The 20,733-nt window shown below is 45.3% G+C and overlaps 3 protein-coding genes across 5 annotated transcripts; 1 reads left to right on the top strand and 2 right to left on the bottom strand.

The window, feature by feature from the left end:
• Positions 1 to 875: 875 nt before the first annotated feature.
• LOC124202985 (dopamine receptor 2-like) lies at positions 876 to 7,414 on the top strand. The gene is made up of 6 exons (XM_046599543.1): positions 876 to 1,469; positions 1,548 to 1,629; positions 2,509 to 3,335; positions 3,457 to 3,648; positions 6,340 to 6,433; positions 7,008 to 7,414. The coding sequence occupies exons 1-6, from the start codon at positions 1,117 to 1,119 to the stop codon at positions 7,194 to 7,196; spliced, it is 1,737 nt and encodes a 578-aa protein (XP_046455499.1). The 5' UTR covers positions 876 to 1,116; the 3' UTR covers positions 7,197 to 7,414.
• Positions 7,415 to 9,616: 2,202 nt separating this feature from the next.
• On the bottom strand, positions 9,617 to 17,785 carry LOC124202983 (dedicator of cytokinesis protein 1-like). Of its 2 annotated transcripts, XM_046599541.1 has the most exons (9): positions 17,361 to 17,785; positions 14,972 to 17,115; positions 14,527 to 14,906; positions 14,285 to 14,459; positions 13,904 to 14,044; positions 13,222 to 13,676; positions 12,842 to 13,157; positions 10,320 to 12,501; positions 9,617 to 10,072 (listed from the first exon to the last, which is right to left on the bottom strand). In XM_046599541.1, the coding sequence occupies exons 1-9, from the start codon at positions 17,404 to 17,406 to the stop codon at positions 9,630 to 9,632; spliced, it is 6,282 nt and encodes a 2,093-aa protein (XP_046455497.1). In that variant the 5' UTR covers positions 17,407 to 17,785; the 3' UTR covers positions 9,617 to 9,629. The 2 variants fall into 2 exon arrangements, with proteins under 2 accessions (XP_046455497.1, XP_046455498.1); XM_046599542.1 differs by lacking the exon at positions 13,904 to 14,044 and having other exon boundaries at positions 17,361 to 17,754.
• Positions 17,786 to 18,319: 534 nt separating this feature from the next.
• Positions 18,320 to 20,077, bottom strand: LOC124202986 (dihydropteridine reductase-like). Of its 2 annotated transcripts, none has more exons than XM_046599546.1 (7): positions 19,950 to 20,077; positions 19,540 to 19,772; positions 19,424 to 19,476; positions 19,251 to 19,334; positions 18,952 to 19,189; positions 18,684 to 18,885; positions 18,320 to 18,628 (listed from the first exon to the last, which is right to left on the bottom strand). In XM_046599546.1, exons 1-7 carry the CDS (start codon positions 19,967 to 19,969, stop codon positions 18,529 to 18,531), a joined length of 930 nt encoding a protein of 309 aa, XP_046455502.1. In that variant the 5' UTR covers positions 19,970 to 20,077; the 3' UTR covers positions 18,320 to 18,528. The 2 variants fall into 2 exon arrangements, with proteins under 2 accessions (XP_046455502.1, XP_046455500.1); XM_046599544.1 differs by having other exon boundaries at positions 19,540 to 19,793; positions 19,950 to 19,984.
• Positions 20,078 to 20,733: the final 656 nt, after the last annotated feature.

Genomic DNA, 20,733 nt, shown 5'->3' with positions numbered 1-20,733 from the left:
AATGTTTCCGAATAAAAGTAAAATTTGGAAAAACATGAACAAATAAGGATGCGCTCTTTTGTTCTTCACACGCTGAATTCCATAAAGTCGTTAACATTTTTTTGCCAAAACAAATGGGCATTCTCGTAACAACTTTATTTTTATTTGTAACAGTTTAATTATTTTAGATTATAGAAAAATGCCTGCTGTTAATAATAATAATCACAATTTCGTTCATGAGCACGGTACAAGTAATTATGATTGTCACAACCAAATTAAATATTTTTTTTGTCGTTCAAAAACTTCATGAACTGCTCAGTGTTAATCAAAACTGAGAATCAGCTGCTATTCAGATTAAAACACATTTATTGTTTTGGAAGAACTTCCATTATTTAAAAGGTCACGACAATTTCTAAATTTGTTCGGAAAACGGTTGTCCGGACATGGCCAACTCATTTAACGTCCAACGTAGTTTAAGAAATACGGTCATGACTTGGGTTCTGATTTTAATCATTAAATAGTAAAAGAAAATATAAAAAATTACTCTCTCTGTTCCCGATGGTATTGCTGTCTAACTTCAAACAACTATAATCGTAAATAAAAACACGAAATCAACTGAAAATTAATAGTGTCTCGGTTAACCAATTTCATAAACAAACTAGTTCATTTACAAAATGAATCAGTTTTGTTTCAAAATAAAAAAAATAACGAAATTAAATCAGCGATTACGATAGGAATGGGCAAATTTTCGGGCTCGATTTTCCACGGAAACCGATACGTAATTCAAAGTTTCGGCGAAATCAAATTTCAAATGCACTACCGCGATTTCGCCGTTGCCAAAAAGGAGAAGATTTAATTACTCGGAAGAAGAAGAAGACGGGGAAAAGATGTGCGCGAAAGCGATTGCGCGTCGGGCGGGCACTCGACACTGAAACCGCTCCGCACGGCAAGATGACTAGTGCTCACCGAGATATTAACAGTCGACAGTCTCAGACGGAACCCGTAGGACGCGGATCGTCCCGTTCCCTCACCCGAAAAACACACAAACAAAAAGGAAACCGTGCTAGTGGGAATATATTCAAATTTCCGAGATTGGAGTGAGCAGGAAATTTGAATTCCAACGGCAAAAATCTCATCATGGAAGTGGTGAACCGAGTGACATTAAATTTGACTAAGTGGGATGACAATAATTCAACCGCAAGAGAAGAGAATACTACAGCAGTATGGCCGGTGCTGGTGGAGGAAAAAGATTGGGATGACGGCAATCCCATTTTGGCTTTGGTGTTGTTCTCCTTTTGTCTGGCCACCGTCCTGGGCAACGCCTTGGTCATCGCCGCGGTGACCAGGGAACGTTACCTGCACACCGTCACCAATTATTTCATCATGTCACTGGCCGTGGCCGATTGTCTCGTCGGATCCATCGTCATGCCATTCAGCGCCGCCGTCGAAATGCAATCAGACCGGCGCTGGTTATTCGGTCGCGATCTCTGGTATAAAATTAAAAATTTACCCGTTTAAATATTCATTCAAATATTGACTTTTTTCCTGATTGAATTTTCTATTGATAGCGACGTGTGGCATTCGTTCGACGTCCTTGCCAGCACCGCATCCATCCTCAACCTCTGCGTCATCTCCATGGATCGTTATTGGGTAACAAACAAAATTTTATTTAAACAGCAGCAGCTCAATAATAGCCCCTCTGACTTTAAAAATATGGGATTCTATGCTCGACTTGACTGGGGGAGTCAAACGTGAACTGATGTAACAAAAAGATCCGGTCGCCCTTTGGCACGTTCTAAATAACGACGTACTTTCCACTCGACTCTTTTCACAGAGTCTCAAAAGTTTCAAATATTTGTGCACGCAAGTTGGACGCTCATTATAACAAAAAAATCCTGCGCTACCCCAAAAGTTTTTCTGACAAAAAGGTCCTCCCACCTGCTCAATTTCTCAAGTCGGAAGTGAAAAACTCGGTGAAAGATCAGGAAAAAACTTTTCGAATTAACAGAACGGCAACTCGTATTTTTTTCTGGCAAATAAAAAAAGAATCGCAGAAGAGGCAGATGCCAAAAGTTGAGGGGAAATAATAATAATAACGGGAAGGGAATGAAGATCAAAAGAATGTCAATGAATGCGCGTCGCACTGCAGTTTCCTCCTTCCACTTCCGATGGGGAAGGAAAAATCTTGACCGACTCATTGACAATTCGCCTCGTAATTAACATCGCAAATCCTCGCCCTACTCGCTCCCCATCCGAATATGCAAATGACATCAGAACCAAATGGCGATGAGATCTGTTCTTCTGATTCCCCTGGACGTTAATCATCCGCCCGGAAATGAAATGGGAAAAAAGTTATGAGAAAATGAGAATCGTAAAAAAAAAGAATTTTTGGGCCATCCATAAAAATTTCAATAACGAAAAGTTCCAAAATTCAGTTCAAAATCGTCAAAAGTTCAAAATTCGTTTGATCAACTTTAAATTCACCTTCAACTTCATTCGCCATCGTTTCCTTTGTCTTTTATTCTTTAGGCCATAACGGACCCGTTCACTTATCCGAGTCGGATGACGCCCAAACGAGCCGCTTGTTTCATTGCCCTCGTTTGGGTTTGTTCCAGTCTCATCAGTTTCCCGGCCATCGCCTGGTGGAGGGCCGTCGCCGTCGATCTCGTCCACGACGGCGCCACTCACCTGATGGCCTCCTCCTCCTCGTCCAGCACATCCGACATGAACGAGCGGATCCATCCGCTGCCGGAGCATTGCGTCTTCACCGACGACATCGGATACCTCGTCTTCTCCTCGACCGTCTCCTTCTACGGCCCCTTGTCCGTCATGGTCTTCACTTATTACCGAATCTACCGGGCGGCCGTGGCCCAGTCACGGTCCCTTCGGCTGGGCATCAAACAGGTCGTCATGGCCTCGACAGGTGAAATGGGAAAAGGAACAGGGGGAGGATCGGGGTCGGGATCCGGTGGGTCAGGATCGGCCGAAACGGTCGAACTTTTAACTTTGCGCATCCACCGCGGAGGTCGAGTCGCTTCCGACAATCGGCGATGCGCTGCGGCCGCCGCCCTTTTGACTTATCAGGCGGCCAATCGTCACCAATTGCCCATCGATCCTTCATCGACGTCCAGCACCAGCAACAACGTCCTGCAAATCGCCGACGCTTCCCAACCGTCAACTTTGCAGCGACAACAATCCGCAATCGATCGGCGCCATTCACAAACGGAGGCGACGATTGCCGGCCTGTCCGTTTCCTCGTCGGTCGACGGCGACGGCGGATCGGGACGTTTGCCAATCGCCAAAATGAATTTGAGTCGAAAATTGGCTAAAATCGCCAAGGAGCGCAAAGCGGCCAAGTATGTCAATTTTTCAAATTTCTTCTTCCCCCATTTGCAAATTGGCGATAATTTTCCGATTGAATAAAAATTAACAATTGACAAAAAAATATTTCGTTCCCGATTGAACCCCAATAAACAGGACGCTGGGCATCGTGATGGGCGTGTTCATCGCGTGTTGGTTGCCTTTCTTCGTGACGAATTTGCTCTCGGCTTTCTGTCAGTCGTGCATCCACAACCCGGAACGGGTCGTCACCGTCGTCACTTGGCTCGGATGGATCAACTCGGGCATGAACCCCGTCATCTACGCTTGCTGGTCTCGCGATTTCAGAAGGTACAGTAAAATTCTTTGTATCTCCGACAGCAGTTCCGTTTCCCCCCAGTCTGTTTTTGTTCCAACGACGAGGCGCATGAAAATTCAAGGAAAAGCAGTTCCAAGTTCTCCGGCTTAATTTGCGCCAAAATTTCAAGAAGGAAAACGCATTTCGAATCTCGACGATTCCATTATGAAACGACATCTGGCAGAGACGTCCACCGAGTCGGGGTGCGATCCCGGAATATAATGAAGGATCAAGAAAGCGGATGAAGTGGAATCTTCAGTGATGTACAAGAGAATCTCAACTCAATCCGCATTTGCGCGTCAGTCTCGATATAACATCAGCGGCCAACGCCCAGCAAATAATCAAATGATGGATAACAAGAGCAGACGAGTGAGAACGAGTTCCTGCAGCTCCGTTTCAGGATATTAACATCCAGCGCCCAGTCTCAATAAAGAAAAGAAGAAGAAGAAGAAAACAAGAAGAGGGAAAAGAGACTTACTCGACACTTGTGTCCGTTCCACGGGTGATTGGATTTGCGTGTCGAGAATCTGTCTGTCCAACAACAGCCGTCCTGTGCTGTGTGTGTATACCCTTCCCTTTTTTCTCCTCCCCTCCGGCAGCTGGATCTATCGTTTGATGTATAGACTGCAAAGCCCTGGATAGACTGGCACGTGTTATATATATCTAAGTTACTAGACGCCGGGATGAACTGCGGATGAAGGATGAGACACACCCATCTAATACTCCCGACTCCTTCTTCTTGTCTTGGAGGGAGATGGTGATGCGTGATAACTAATTCTTATATAGCCAGTGTTGATCAATCAACCCGCCCTCCCGGCCCCTTCTTTCATCCTCCATTCCTCTCGTTAACCGATCGAATATAAAAGACGGGAGTAATAGAGAAATTAAAACGAATAGAGAAGGAATTCCAGATAAATTGGCCGATATAAGGTTCGAGCCGAGGTATTTGAATTCATTACCTTTTCCTTAAAAGAATAAAAAAAGCCGATTTCCCAGCAGTTCCAAACTTCCAATTTTACTAATGGCTGAGAGATTGCAGCGATGTTGGTCGATTGTCAATTAGTTAAGCCGATAGCACACGTAGCTCTTGGGGATTGATAAATAGTTAAAAGAGACAAGATTTAAAAAATTGAACGCATTTCAAATTTCCCGCGAAAAAAAAATAAAAAGAAGAAATTCATTTTTTATCCAATCTCACCGTGAAATAGCTTCCTCGGCTGTGCATGCAGGGGAAATAGGAATCTAGGACCGGCGTTGATATCTATATTTCAATCAGCAGCATCTCTTACCATCCCAGACGATGTATATCGCCTTTTTTATTCTGAGGGGGGGGGGGCCAAAGATAATCAAGAAGCGGAGCAAGGTTTTCTCCCCAGTTTTCAGTTTATTGATTCTCTTCTTTTTTTAAAAAATTTTACTTTCCCGCGCTCTCCCTCCCCCTTTTTTTAAAAAAAATAAGCAAAAATGTGTGCTAGAACCCAAGAGATTCGTCTGATTAGGTGACTGTGCTACAATATACACGTCAGAAAAACATAACAGACGCCAACAAAATGTAAAAAAAAGAAGAAAGAACAGACCGGGTCTTTGACTGACGAAGTCAGAAGCAAACAGCACGTCGATAAACAAGCTTTTCCATCTCTTCTTTTTTCTTCTTTCTCGACTTCTTTATTTTAACTTGCTGCGCTGCCGAAAATTCCATTTTCTCTTTTCAATTGATTTTTCTCGGCTCTCTACGTCGACCTGAAGTTGTCTGATTAGTAGATTCACCACATATTTCCCCCCTCTCTCCCTTGCAGGCCCTCTCTCCTACCAGAAAAAAGGAAATAGTCCCATACTGTTCAAATGCGATTTGAGATGGATCGATACGATCGTTCGTTCAATCGTGAAAGAGAAAGGAAAAAAATATATGACATTTTGATCAAATTTGACTCTTGTCAAATGTCGTTGTAGTTGCCTTCCAGCAGTGCGTTACCCATTCAACTGGGTGGGGGGTGTTGTCCGGGTGTTGTCTCGATTTAGTTTAACTCGAACGCAGAAGAAATCACGAAAAAAGAGTATAAAGTGGATGGCGTACGTGAGTTGAACCAAGTGAAACTACGGCAAGAATAAATCGGTTTCATGCAGCGGCATTTTGTCGGCGGTATGTTGCAAACACACACACGGTGGTGATTCACGAAAAAAGAAAAGAGGAAAGTTGCGCATCTCGTTCTTATCTCCCCTGCGGCCATGTAAGTTGAGCGAGAGTCGTGTTTGCCTATGCATAGCAAACAGGGAGCTGAAACCAGAGTAAAGTCAACAACAACAACAACAACAACAACAACAACAAAGGGGCACTGGGTATTTGTCCGTTTATAAAAGGGAATATGTATAAGGCTGACGTCAGCCTAAAAATAAAACGGGAGAGCCCGAACGAAATGAAGAAAACGTGAGATATCCACCAAGTCATCGGGACACAAAAGATTCCCCATAAATTGAGGAAAAGAAATGAGAGTTGTTTTTATTCCAGTGACAAGAAGCCGTGTACAATATAATGAAAAATAATTTTTTGCCGATTCCGGATTCCGCCGGAAGCAAAAAAAAGAAGAAAATATTTTCCCGTTCTCAATTCAAGAGGAATTTATTCGTTAATGATCGTGGCAAGAAATGTGATGCATTTCGACATGTATATATCAATTATTCAACAGGGCTTTCGCAAGAATCCTGTGCGGATGCTGCCCACGTCTGTTTCATCGCTGGAAGAGGCACAGCGCCAAGAGCGGGAGCAACAACGCCCTAAACGTGAGTTACGCGATATAGACGTAATTATGTATATATACGCTAAGAAATCCATATAGATAGATATCTACTAGTATATCTACGGGCGTATTGATTCCTTTTCTCAAGTTGCATTCATGTTACTCTATGCTCTCAAACAACAATCGACGGATAGTTTCTCGTAATATTAAAAAACACAAAAATAGGGAAGAAATCAGTCACGTACGAGAATATCGTTGACTTTAGACATTGACGTAGGCAACACAAATTACACCAACATCGATCGGCAAAAATGATGTTTGGGTTCCAGTCAAACTCCGCACCTCCCCCGCGGGCATAACCGGAAGTCAAGTAAACGGAAATAACCAAGAAAAAGTTTGGTTGTGAGATCACGTTGTAGTGAACGAGACCAAACTTTTTCCTTGCAAGGGTCCAAAACATGTCGAATTAGATAAAAGATCCATCACGGCCAGGATCGTGTAGGGGATGGATAGACATGACAGATGACGCTGCCGAGATCTATTATTGCTTAGACGGTTGTTATTACTAATACGGGGAAAAAGGACGGACGGTATAAGGGATTATTTGTTGGTTGCAGCATCACCACAATCTCGGAGGATCGGCGACAACAGCCACGATTTCCTCCATGTCGACGGTGGCCAGCAGCCGGCCGCATTCCCACGCCAGTATCGTGCTGGCCGCAACGAGTGGCTCCCAACTGAGTCCGTTGACGGACAGCCCCACTTTTGCATCTCTGTGTCATCACTCGACCTCTTTTCCCATGTGATTACGCCTTCCAACATAACCCCATCCTTTCTTATAAATATTGTGTCATTCGATTCCCACCCGCGATATCCTCCACATGATTGAACGTTTAATGTTATTTTACCTCCAGGGAAACGAAAGTAAAAAAAATAAAAAAGTAACTTACTGGAAAACAAATGACAATTGCATGTGTCTCTGTGTGTAAATATAATGTACCTGTCACCAGTGTCACCAGGCAGAGAGAAATACAATGTCTACTGGGGTTCGCTCCTTAATGTAATAAGGGATCGATAACTTGGGATATAAAGAATGGAGAACGGGACTTGCTTCGTGTCAAACAAAAGGTCACACACACACGGGCGTTCGATCGTGCAGGAAAAAAAAGAAGGAGCAATCAAATGACTTGGCTCCTTTCGCCAGTGAGCATCCTGGCAAAAAACTGCAGCCGTGTACACATTGTATACAAGGATCGATATGGGGCTTTGTTTCTTTGCGGGATTTCCTCTCGACATTCGTGATAATCTTTGTGTGCTCGACAATGGAAAACTGCAACCGATCTCATTCCTTCGATCTCTCGTGTGGGGATTTCCGTCTTTGCCAAAGGGATATACACAGGCTCTGATGGAACCAGCAGCCCATCAAGACCCATAAAAGAGCTCAAAAGTAAAAAATGGTAGAAAGGGATTATATAATAGTATTTCTCGGTATCCCACATGCAAATCGAATGTTCGATGTAAACGTCATTCAATTTTAAGAAAAACTTAGGCCGAAATTCAAGGCGAGAAAACCTGGGGGTTGTGATCACAGAGTCTTTGTTCAAAGTTATGTTCGGTTTAAGGCAATGATTAAAAACTTTTCGGGAAATTCGGCGCAATTACGTAATCGTAATCAAAGAGCAAAAGAGGTGGGAATCACAGGAGACTTTTAGTTATAATCAGACTCCCTGAACTTGAGTTTCAAAGACTTGGTCGACTACGAAGGCAAAGGTGCACACAGGCTACTAATGAGGCAAAGTTGTTTTGCTGACTTACCTTCAGATATTCATGCAGAAGATCCTTTCACGGGGGAGGCTCATCTCTCAGGAAAACTTGGCTCTCAAGATTGGCTTGGTGGATCGTAGTCATCTGCAATGGGAACAAGTTGACAAAGCTTCTGTCCAACATGTCAATGGTGATGATAGGCTGGTGGGATTTTCTTTGCCTTGGCTGAAAATGATGACACTCATCTCAAAAAGGGAAGATGCAGGCTGCATAAAGAATTGGTGATGTTCAGAGTCGGTGTGCATCTCCCAGAAAAGTTGCAGATCCAGACAAAAAGTCAGCGTCAAGGTTTTTATGCTTGACAAACCCTTTGCTAACAATTACATGTTTCCACACAAAGGGAATGCTCACACATGCAGAAACTTGGGGGTCTAGAAAATGAACTGATGTAGTATTGTAGCCTTACAGCCTCTCAATGTGCTCAGCATGTCAAGTCAACGTACATGGTACAAAAGAGTTTTTGGCTAATGAACAACGGTGAAGTATATTGGCGATTCACTATAGAATAAAACTGGCTTTCATGTCCTGCACACACAGTCAAACAAAAGTAGGAAACGTAATTTTTAATCAAATCACAGACTCAGTTAAACAATTGAAAACTGCAAGTCTGGACATGCTTTTCACACGTTTGAAACTTCAAAGGAAATGGGTTCCATTTTTCTGCCGACATTGCCAAACATTCGCAAATATTTGATTTCTAAATAATAAAAAAGCGCCAAAAAGATTTAAAAAAAAAAAGGCGGGTAGTACAAAATTGACGTTTCACTAAAACGAGTCTGGTTATTTTGTATTATTTCTTTTTATCAAGGCACACATCGTATTTGATCAACCACAATGTTTTTTTTTTCTTTTTCATGTGCTTCATTTTCATCATTATTCACGACTAGTTGTACATGTGCTCCATTATTTGTGTTGTTGGAAAAGGGCCGATTGCTCCGAGATTTAAAAATAAAAACGACGACGACAATAGGAGAAACAAATTGGAAAAGAAATATTTTTTTTCCCTATAAAGCGGGAGGGGGGAAATAAGTGTGGTTGAGGTTTTCGCAGTCAAGAGGGCACACAAACAAGAACGAGAATAAGACACGAAGATTAAAAAAAAAAGAAAACTGGTGACTCGCTCAATAAACAATCAAACAAAAGAATAAGGAGAGGATAATTAAAAAAAGGGAAAAAGATTTGAGAAATCATGATTATATGTTTAAATCAAAAGATCTCAAGAGTCAAAGGTCACTTGAAGTTGGAGCAATTTGTAAAAAGAGAGTGTTTAAAAACAAATGAATTTCTGTAAAAGAATAAAAAGAAAAAAGAACCACAAACATAGTGTGGTGGTGGTTTTTTTTTTGCGTCAAGTGTTACGAGTGTTTGCACTAACTTTTTGCTGTTGAATGTGGAGGGGATGTTTGTTTTTTTAACTAGATGGGAGGTAATGGGCGTGCCGGTTTCTTGGGTGGAGGGGGTGGAGCTCCTCCATTTTCTCCACCCTCTTTGATCTCCGACAAATTGACGACGGGTAACGGCGGCTTCTCTGGAGGTACATCGCCACAACCTCCGACGCTAGTAGAGCACCCCTGTTTAGCCGGAAGAGGTGGCGGAAGGTCTTCGCCGGACGATGAACTCAGCGTCGATGCGACGCTATTCTGCGACGGTGAGGAGCAAACGCCACCGAGACCATCGCCGTTATACGACGGTCGGTTGACGGTCGACGATCGTCTGGCCTCGGACCTGAGTGGCCGTTTGGCCGTCAATTGTTGCGTCAATTCGATGACAACCGTCGGCGAAGACGTCGATTCCGACAAGGCTAGTTGGCCCACCGTTTCAGACGACGACGAGGCATCCAGCGAATGAGCACTCGAACCTATAAGCAAAAGGAAAAAAACAACATTCAGACGGGAAAAATGTGAACACTCGAAACAGGAAAGAAGTAGAGAATAATTGGATGGATCAAAAGGTGACGGGAGGAAGGGCAACGGACACACATCCGATCGATCGCCAGACCGGAGTTCAAGGTTTAGGGGGACGTCCCAGGACGCAACGTAATTGCCAATGTGTCCGCCGAGAAAATCGGGATCGATTCGACTGCTGTGCAAACTCGATTAACTCACCCAGAGCGCTGGTGCTACCGCTGTTGCTGTTGCCGGAAGAATTCACCACTACGGCAGGGCTTGACGGGACCGAATTACTGCTTCCACCTAATCCGAATCCGGCCAGCGACAAGCTGGGGAAATGCGATCCACGGCCACCAATCGAACTGGAACTCAGCCGGCGGAATGAATCTCGATGCTGTTTATTCTCCTTGTCTCGCAATTTCTTGTCGGTGCCGGATTTGTTGGAACGGAATCGATGGCCAGTCGTGAGCATCTTGACGGGAGAGATACTACTGCCGGATGACGATGGATTGGCTGAAGAGGAACTGCTGCTGGGCAGTGAAAAACTCAGCGACGACAGAACGGCTTGGGAGGAAGTGCGAGAAAACAAGCTGGATTGGTGCCTGGTTATCGATGGATTATGTAACGATCCTCCACTTGAGCCGCCGGGCGATTGGAGCGTGACGGATGACAATCGAGACGCCGCAATGTTCACACTGGAAGTCAAATTCGCCGGAGAGGAGAGATGATGATGGACCGAATCCGGATGACTGGCATCTCCTGTGCTGTTGGTACTCAGCCGGTTGTAAAGAGAGTAAGGACCCACTCCCAAGCCTCCGCCGCCACCGGAACTGTGTGTCGATTGCCGCTGATTCCGAGTCAGCTGCTCCATTTGACGCTCCAGTTGCGGGTCCACATCCCGTCTGCCATATTTGCTCTCAATATGAACCCGCATCTCCTGGAAGCACTCTTCTATCCGCTGCTGGAGTGGCTGCAAGGCCTGGTTGACTCGCGATCGATGGACGACCAGAGCCGCTTCCACCAGCGGGATCTGCAGAGCAAACAGTTCCTGCAGCTCCGACACGGAATCGGCGTCTTCCGGGTGTTCCAGCAGATAGCGATCGGTGAAAAAGGCCTTCTCGTAGTTGCTGATGCCGCCGTTGACGGCAGCGTCGACGATGCCCTGGAGCTTCATCGTCAGCGGATGCAGGGTGAGTTTGGGATCGGATCGGTGCGACAGGATCAATTCCGTCAGCGATTTATTGCTCTTCTCCATCGTCTCGATGGCGAACTGGATGGGATTCAGTTCAAAGACGTGAGACTCGACCACCGGGAACCACCGCAGGATGCCCGGCAATTGGTGGGACGTCGTCAAAATGGTCCGCTCCAGCCAGGTGGTCGAGAAGGCGTTGTCCGAGTCGCGCTGGCCTCGATGGAACGGCCGCGAGAAGCTGAAACGCTGGACGCGGTTGACCCGGTAGAAGCGCAAAATCTGCTCGCTGACGGGTTTGCTGGCGAATCGCTCCTGATCCTCGGCGCTGAGCATCGGATCGACTTTGTTCATCTGCAAGTACTGCTGCGGCGAATCCATAATCTCCTGGTCGGGCGGAGTCAGCCGGTTCATCGTCTCGGCGTTGGGGAATTGCAGCATGATCCGGTTGGAGAATTCGCTCAACCTTTCGTATTCTTTACCCCGGAAGACAAAAATTTTGTTTTGAAGGAAAGCCGGAAATCCGCGACCGTAGAAGGCCACTCGGAAATATTCGGGTTCGTGACGCACTTGATGGATAATGTGATCATAGAGGGTGGCCATCCGGTTGAGCAAGGCGCCCAGACGTCCGTAATCGAACGTTTCTTCTTCGTACTGACGGGCCAGCTCCTTGCAGAGCGACAGGGCGCATTCCCACATTTTACCGCGGTCAAAGAGATCGATACTGTCCAGGTAGAGGGCTTCCTTCAGCTGGCGGTGCGACGTTATGTGCGGATGCCTAGAGGTGAGGAGAAGCGTCGGCAGAGGCTCGTCGCTCCACCGCAACAGCTGGGCGTGAAGCTGGAGCGTGTAGGCGGCCTCTGTGAAGTTGTCGCATTCCAAGTGCAAGTCGCACAACTTGTTGAGATAGCGGATGTACATTTCCTTGCGGCTGATCTCTTGGTAGAAATTCAACAAGTTGACGGTGCAGCTCATCCGGTTCTCGCGGTTCTCATCCGTGATGATGGATCGGTACTCGAGGAGCCGCTCCATCAACCGGGTGACTGTGCGGACAAGTTTCAGGCCCTGGTCGCGCATCGTAGAGTGTTTCTCGCACAGTTCCGTCATCAGCGACTGGAAGAGATCCTTGTAGTGCTCGTCTCCCCTTCCGCCCTCCACCAGGACGTCCAGTTGGGTGATCAATTTATTTTCAACTTCTTGAAAGTTGCCCTGCAAAAGAGGATGCAATTCAATTAGGAACGAAAATGTATCAGCAAAAAAAAAGACTTTGTCGTTCACAAGCTAAAGGGCACAAATAGGATTTCAATTAAAATCCTGAATAATCAAAGGACATTTCAATTATGAACTTTAAAAGTACAAAGTTGGCGCGTTGATCCTTATTGCCCAAAACTAAAGGGTTCGGCTGGAAAAATGTTTATAATCCCAAAAGCCTTTGATCTTTTGGAAAACTTTTCGCTCAAATTGAGTTTGAGTACAAAGTTGGCCATTTTAAATGAGGGGATTAGGGGGCGTTCGCTAAAATTTCCAACGTCATCAACTCGTAATTTACTTTGATGTGAGACGAGTCGCGCTTGGTGTCACTGTAAGCTTCGCCCTGGAGTCGAGGCGAGTAGAATTCGCATTGCATCATGTCGAAAAAGATGGGGATCGTCGCTCTGCGCAATTCCGTCTCGGGTAGCAACGTCATTTCCAGGAACTGGCCCACCATGGCTGGAACGAAATTGATCTTGTGCTGGCCGAGGTTGAACCACATTGTTCGAATTTCGAAGCCCATCTCGCGTCGCATGTCCCGGTACCTGGCCAGCACTTGACGCCGTTTCGTTTGGGTGAACGATTCCAGTTGAAGGGCCGGCTGACACACGTACCTGAGTAAGTGATAAACATATTTTTTGAATATTAAAAAATTGTTTTATGTAATGGAATTATTACGTAATGGCGCAGAAGAAATAATTATTCCAGAGCTGGCCCTCGTAGGGATTGGAGAATCGATCCCGAATGGTGTGCGAGAAAAAGCGCAAAGCTTTCAGGATGATGGAATTCTGCAGGAGAATCATTTGGGCCCAATCAGGAGCGTAGACGTGTTTGGCCACGAGATCCTTGAAGACCATGAGAATCTCGATGAGGAAATCCAACAGGTCGGAGCGAGTGGCAAAGTGTCCCAAATAATTGCGATAATGATGCGGGGTCATTTGACGGAAGATGGACAGCATGACCGAGACCAGGGGACCGACAAACGGATCTTCACGGTCGATAGAAATGATGGTCTGAATGATGGTCCGCAATCCGTTGGCCATCACTTCGGCAACGTCGTTATGGGTCCCACCGACATCCTTCCGGTAGAGAATTTGCATCACGTCGCACATGACAGTCACGCTCATCTCAACCTGCCACCAATCAATACATAATTATCGATTAAAGCAATTATCAATTTTAATCTTTTCATTAAAAAAAAAGGATTTCTCCATGCAGAACCGAATAAATTAAAAAAAGCAGAGAACAAAAAAAGCCAAAGGCAAAACCAAATAAGCCAAGAAATAAATTAAAAAGTCACAGCCGGATTTTGAGTTGGCCAATGAAAAAGTTTTTGCGCATGGCCACGACATGATTATACCTCTTGGGCCCTCGTCTCCCCGGCGACGGCGGCTTTTTGAGACAATGCGTTCTGATCGACTTGTTCGCCCAGGAGCCGAGCCGCTTTGCTCTTGGACCTCTCGATGTGGCGCAGTTCCACTTTATAGCCTCCCCATCCACCCTGTTAGTTTTTAGTTAGTTTGTCGGTTAGGTTAGGTGCCAATTAAGTCTGTTGAGGACAGCTGTGGAAGAACATTCAACCAGAAAGAACCCAAACGACAGATCAAGAGTAAGGAAGAAACCCATCCACCAAGAAAATCAAGTTATGATCGGTAATGGTAAGTGCATTATTAGTAGTACCACACACACACCCCCAAGTATTTTTAGTGTACATTCAATCAATGCCAACTCGTAGACGTACCTCCTGCGGACCAGTGAGCAACTCTTTGACGCGCTTGACTACCACCGGTAGGATAATAGCACGGCATTCAGGTTTCAGAAACAGTTGGCTGTGCACTATATCGTTGAGCGTCATCATCTTCTGATTGTTGAGCCGGCCGGCTGGAACGCTCGTAACAATATCAGCCAATGACGTACTAAATAATAAAACAGAAAATTGGAGCGTTGATGAAAATATAAAATTTTGTACAGTCGTTGACAAACCTCAGCTGCTGATCGTCAATGACCAATAAAAGATCGGGAATGGCGCAGGGAATGTACTTGAGACATGCCCCTTGGGCTAGTAGTACCAATCCATCGCTGCGTCTCATAAAATCCGACATGCTGGCAAACAAATTGAGAAGGAGGCTCTCGAAATCCGAGTCGGCACCTTCTTCGACATCGCCGTACAGGTTGACAAACAGCTGACGGGATCGCACCACAAACTTGAACAGGTACTGAAGGGCTTTCATCACCCGCAGCAGATCGTCGCCTTGCAATTTAGTCATCACAGTCGACTGGACGCAATCGTTCAACACGACCAGCAGCTTCTTGTAGGCCAAAGTGGCGCTGAAATTGTCTTTGATGTAAACATCGAGCACCGGCTGTGTGAAATGAAAATTGTCATTCAATTAGTGAAAATAAAACAGAAACTCAAATGACATTTTACCTTAAAATGTTCGTATTTTCGGTCCGTCACCAGACCGATAATGAAGACTAGACAATCAAAAACGGAGTGATCAAAGATGTTTGAATCGGAATTGAGCATCAGAATGTTGAACAAAGCGTCGAGGACGTCCTGGAGAAACTTGACCACCTCTTCGCCGTCGACCTTCATCAAGGCACTCAGAATGGCCGGCAACTGCTGCGACTGGGACGAGTGATATTTGAGCAATCCCAGGAGTTCGACGTTTTGTGTCAATTTAGTCGAACAGAGGCAGGTGCCGATGAGCAGCGAGTCTTTGGAGTTGACCGTCAGGCCAGGAGCCGACGGCTTGGAGGACCCGTGTTCCACCAATTCGGCCCGGGTGGACGGAAGTCCCAAATAGGCCGTTTCATTCTCGTCTAATTTACGGTGATCCACTTTGTAGACTAGCAGTTCATGTTGGGTGTCCATCAGCGTCGTCCCGTTGTCCTGCATCAGTTTGACGTAAGACAATGCGAACGGCTTCTCCGTCCGATCTTTGGCCTCGTTGCTGGACCGATGTTTGAACGTGAATTTCAGGTGACTCCTGTAGAACTCGTCGATGGGAATGGCGATCTTGAACGTTTCACTCCAGCGCGGCTTATCTTCGTGATAGTAGACGACGCTACGGTACTCATCCTGGGCCGTCACTCCGCTGCCCAGGTGCATCACGCCTGGAATAGGTACGCCCTTCTCGTTGCAGACGCGGACCGTCACTTCGACGTTTTTATCGGCCGATTTGGCTCCTCGACTGAATTCACCCGACGATAAGGTCAGGTAAAGATCGTGACGGACGTCACCGGGCAGGATAATTTCGGGGAAACCCAATTTGCGGCTGACGGCCACCTGGGCCACCTGGACCAGGGCGGGATGCTCCTCGCTGACCTGTTTCATATCGCCGTGAAGGAGTCGCAGGCTGACCCACAGTCCTTGATTTTTGTGCTCCTTGTGGCTGATCTCACGGCCTGAGACGATCAATCGCCGCAGAGTTACGTCTAGCGAGTCCCGTTCGCTGCAGGAAATGAAAGGCACGAAATGCTGCTTCTCTTCGTCCGTCTCCTGTCGACCGCTGAGGTAATCCGTCACGTCCATGTAGGCGACGCCGCAGGGCCGGCGAAGGAATTCGGGAGGAGGAGAGTTGTTAGCCAAAGCCCCGCTGATTGTCCGCCGTGAAGATCCACCGGCCGTTGATCCCATTGCTGTCGTCTGTCGTCGAGGATCTTCCGGCCGGATGTCCATATTGCCCACCCGGATCACGTAGCAGATAAGGAAGACGCGCTCGCGGGCTAAATCTCGACTTCCCAGGTCTGTGTAAAGCACTCGCATGTTGCCGAGTAAATCCAGATCCATCGAGAGTCCCATTCGACTCCAGCGGAGGACGTAGTTCTCCGTCAACGGCTTCCATTCCTTGGCGTCGTAAAGGCAGAGTAACAGTTCCGTATCTTCACCGATTCGGCAAACGAAATTGCGAACGGCGACGAAAAACATGTGCGAGTGACGATTGGCCAGTTTGATTTTGGTCGGGTTCATCGGTCCCATTCCGATGGTGTTGGTAATGCCGTTCATGTTGTTACTGGAGGCCACGGCTTTCTTGATTCGCTGCGAGGCCTGTTCGTGATGTCTGTAGAGTTGGACGACAGAGGCCGAGTCTGGATTGAGAATGCTCCCCAACTCGTCACGCACCACCATGTCGAGGCCGAGCAAATTGTTGCCGAAATCGATTTGCGATGTCAGGGCGTGCGTGAGCTCGCGCAGTTCGTCCAGCGTCAACGTCCCGGTGAGCATTTTGCTTCGGTTGGACATGAGGTCTCTCATTAGTAAATAGACGGCACGCCATTTGTGATCGTGAGTTCGATAAAGTTCCTGGCCGATTTGACCCCATTCTCGTAGAACGGATGTCACTTCCTGAACGACGGGTGACTGGCAGGCTGTCACTTGCTCTCCTATGGCTGTCTTCTCAATGAAAGACGGCTGGATGTGGATGAAGCTCTTGGGGTAAATGCCTTTGAGAGCTCGATTTCTGACACTGTAGCCAAAGTACCAGAATTCCTCCTGGCACAAGTTGTGAACTGTATCACCCACTTCGAGTTTGAGGCAGTACTCTCCATCGTGCTGCACATTGTAAGTCACTGGAATCAAACGAAATGCAAATGAAGTACAATTAGGTCAGCGAAACCTTGAGACGGCAGACACCAGTTGCTAGGCAAACTATTTTTAGATAAATCTAGCCGAGTTGCAAAGTTTTGCCAAAATTCATTCAAAAAAGCAACAGATTGACACCAAGAGATAATGCAGGGCATCAACGGTTAGAGGCTAAAGAGAGATAAGATAAAAAGTAAATAGTAAAGACAAAAAAAAGTGTGTGTCAACTGACCAACACCCAAGCGATCCTTCTCTGGAGTTGGAATCCACTGCGTCATCCTTCAAAGCTCACGCGAAAAACCGACGACTGACTTTTATTAAATAAATAGTTGCTAGCACAATCTCAACTTTCTCAGCGTCGTCAACACAGTAGTAGTAGTAAAGAAACGGAAAAAGTCTTCAAGCGGATCATATTGCTGTGTTGGTTTCTCCACAGTCTGTCGATTATTGTGGTGGTGGTGACAGCAGCAGACGATGATACGCGACTCGCTCCCCCGCATAACAACGCGTTGCTTTTTTTTGTGGCGCCAACGAAACTCACACGAACCCTCTTCTCACCAGGATATAAATTTTAGCCAATTAAAGAAATTAAATTTTTTTTTTAAAGCAACTGCACGTACTATTCACGACACGAGTGAATCTGTCAAATTCAGAAAAGAAACAGAGAAAAAAAACCCAATGAGATAGCGAGAAGAATTCTGTTTGAAATTCAGTAACAAACTGTTATTTATAAAAAAAAGAGCGGAAATTAGGTTTCCGTTCCGAGTCGTTTCCCGTTTCCCTTCAATCTGGCGAAATTGAAAAGAAAGAAAGAAAAAAAACCGCAGCAACAGTATGGCAGCAGGCTTTGAATTAACCGCAATTAGAACCATTTCGTTTTTCGTCGTTTGAAGGCCAGCCATAGAGTATTATTATACTCTGAAATGTTCGTGTCAGGCTGTCAGCAAAGCAGCTGTGCTTTATCTCATCACATAACCAAAAAGAAAAACCCATAGGGCGATAAAGCGGAAAATTATGGCCCAGTTTTGCTTTTGTCTTGAATCTAGTTTCTAGTCCTCAATCACAAATTTTGGAAAATTAAGACATCAGTAGCGTTAAGAATGAGGCTACGTGTCTTCATCAATCTTAATGACTTTGGCATGAATGGGTCACTAATTCAGTACACAAACTAAAAAAAAAATAAATAAAATCTTGAGCGTTTGAGTGATTTTTATTCCATAACAAACATCATTAAAATGTAGATATGTAGACAACATTAATTAGAAGACCCCATAAAACACCACGATAAATCAAAACTACGCAAGCATCACATTAACTCACATGCAGTAATACCTTTTTGGCAAGATTAGATAGAATGAATAAGTTTGGTAGCTGCTTGTCATCGTGCCCTGTAATGGAATTTAAGCACACACCAATTTAGTTGCGCCAGTCTCGGTAAGTAGTTGAACTAGGCTGCCACTTGCAGGCCTATCCTCTTTGTTCGCCCATTTCTCCATCATCCTACAATGGCGTAAGTATTAAAAAAAAACATTATGAAAATTTAATGCTAATTTACTCTGAAACATATTCAAGAGGAGTCCAAGTGGAATGATCAGCTTTAGGCATCCATTTACGGTTCATTGGCGTGTCCAAGGTGACTGGGAGGATGGTCAGAACAGAAGAGTCTTTGGGTAGACCACCATCCCCTGCAGCCAAGGACTTTGTGAGCTGGTGCACAGCTGCTTTAGCCATTCCATATCCAATCATGCCGGGAGTGCCTTTAAATATTTCCAATTTTAATGAACTCTGTTCGGCCAATATTTATGAGACATGAATAGTCACACCTTCCAAAGCTGGTTTAGCCCCAGTTAGGGTTAGCAGTCCACCTTCCTTCAAGTGCTTTGAGGCAATGGCTGAAGCGAGGACAGAGGACCAGACACTCTGCTTCCACATGAGGTCTGCATTTTTGACAAAATCAGCATGAGCAGCATTGCCTCCTGCCCACCCGCCAGCCACACATAAAATGGCATCAAGGGATTGACCATCGAGCACTTTGGCCACATCCTCCAAAACAGCTTTCTCCTACAAATCAAGAAATTAAAAGAATGAGGCCGAGCTAATCATAAAGTATGACACCATATACCTGTTCAGTCCAGGAAGAGTCAGGAGCCACCAGGATGTTGGCATCTGCTTCATCGTTATTTGCCAGATCAATACTTCCAACCCACTGCACCCACACACGGTACAAAAAAGGGAAAATGTTCAGGTGTGAATTTAACATTCAGACGAGTCATTTTTAATTCAAGACACACTTACATAGTTCTTGGCTTTAAAGTGCTTGATAATGGCACTTCCAAGGGCTCCACGACCTATGTGATTAATTGAAAAGATTGAATAAAAACACACCCGGCATATGTGTAGTGATACTGTACCTCCGTAAACTATGATTTTTGATGCGCTTGACGACATGGCGTTTGTGTTGGACGCTGGTTGATGTTGAATGAAGGCAAAGAATTTGACCAGCGCAACCGTTGTTACTAAACTCAGAAGAAAGAGACAAAATAAATTCCTTGCGAGGAGCCACCAAGGGTTATTATTATGGGTCTGTAGCAGCCGACGGCCATTCGACGTTTCCTCTTTGGCGGCAATGGACGTTGCCATGGCTCTGGGGCATATAACATAAAATCTTTTTATTTTGTTTAAAAAAAAAGAAAAACAGACAAGGAATAATTGAGCAGAAAAACTTTAAAACTTTGTCTCCTTCTAGAGCTAAAATATTTGATATTCCTTGAAGCTTCCAACAACTCGCACATTTGCATATCAAATGATCAAAGTATCCTACCTTCTTCTAGTTCTAGACATTTCGTGAGGAAATTGCTCGTGCTTTTCTCAACCTACCCCAACGAATGAAAATCAGTCGAGTGAAATTATTCATATAATTCTCAAGTTTATTATTTACTCCGCCTGATGTCTCTGTTGACCTTTAGAAAAATTCGCCTGCTGTTATTTTTCCCACACATTAAGCCGATCAGTTTCTTTCCACACAGCGTTGCACCTGTTGAAAATCGCCATGACAACAAGTACAAAAATATATAAGTCTACAGCTTTCACTCCCATAAATTCAACGCAGTTTCAGCTATATAGGCCTATAGCATATCTGCACTGCACCGGTGAAATGTCTAGCGTGTAAATACCCCCAGGGATGACACACACAAAATAGCTATCTCGGCGCGCAACTGTCGTTATATAATATAAGAGTATCAACTTTTCTTAACCATTTTTTCCACCCCTTGCTCGGATGACATAAAAATATGCGCTTTATTGTTTTAGCAAAAAGAATTGCATTCCCCACCGGCTCCCACCACCCAAAGTCTCAACACTTTTCGCTAGCGTCAAATAGCCGGGAGTATAACTTTTTGTTTCTTTTCCACCTAGTTTTTATTTCATGTGACGGAAATAAAACACAAACGAAAAAAAAAGGAAAGTCTGCTGGGAAATCGGCTGAATGTCGAGCACGTATACAAGTAGTAGAGGGTTCCTATTTCGCCTATAAAAAGTGCCTCGAGACGCTTGATCGATACCTTGGTGCCCCGGCCGTGAGTTGCCGGGACTCTAACGGTACACCC

The sequence above is a fragment of the Daphnia pulex genome, chromosome 9 (assembly GCF_021134715.1).
Source record: "Daphnia pulex isolate KAP4 chromosome 9, ASM2113471v1".
Taxonomy (NCBI): Eukaryota; Metazoa; Arthropoda; class Branchiopoda; order Diplostraca; family Daphniidae; genus Daphnia; species Daphnia pulex.
The sequence above is the reverse complement of the archived record's forward strand: the minus strand, read 5'-3'. Positions and strand labels throughout refer to the sequence as shown.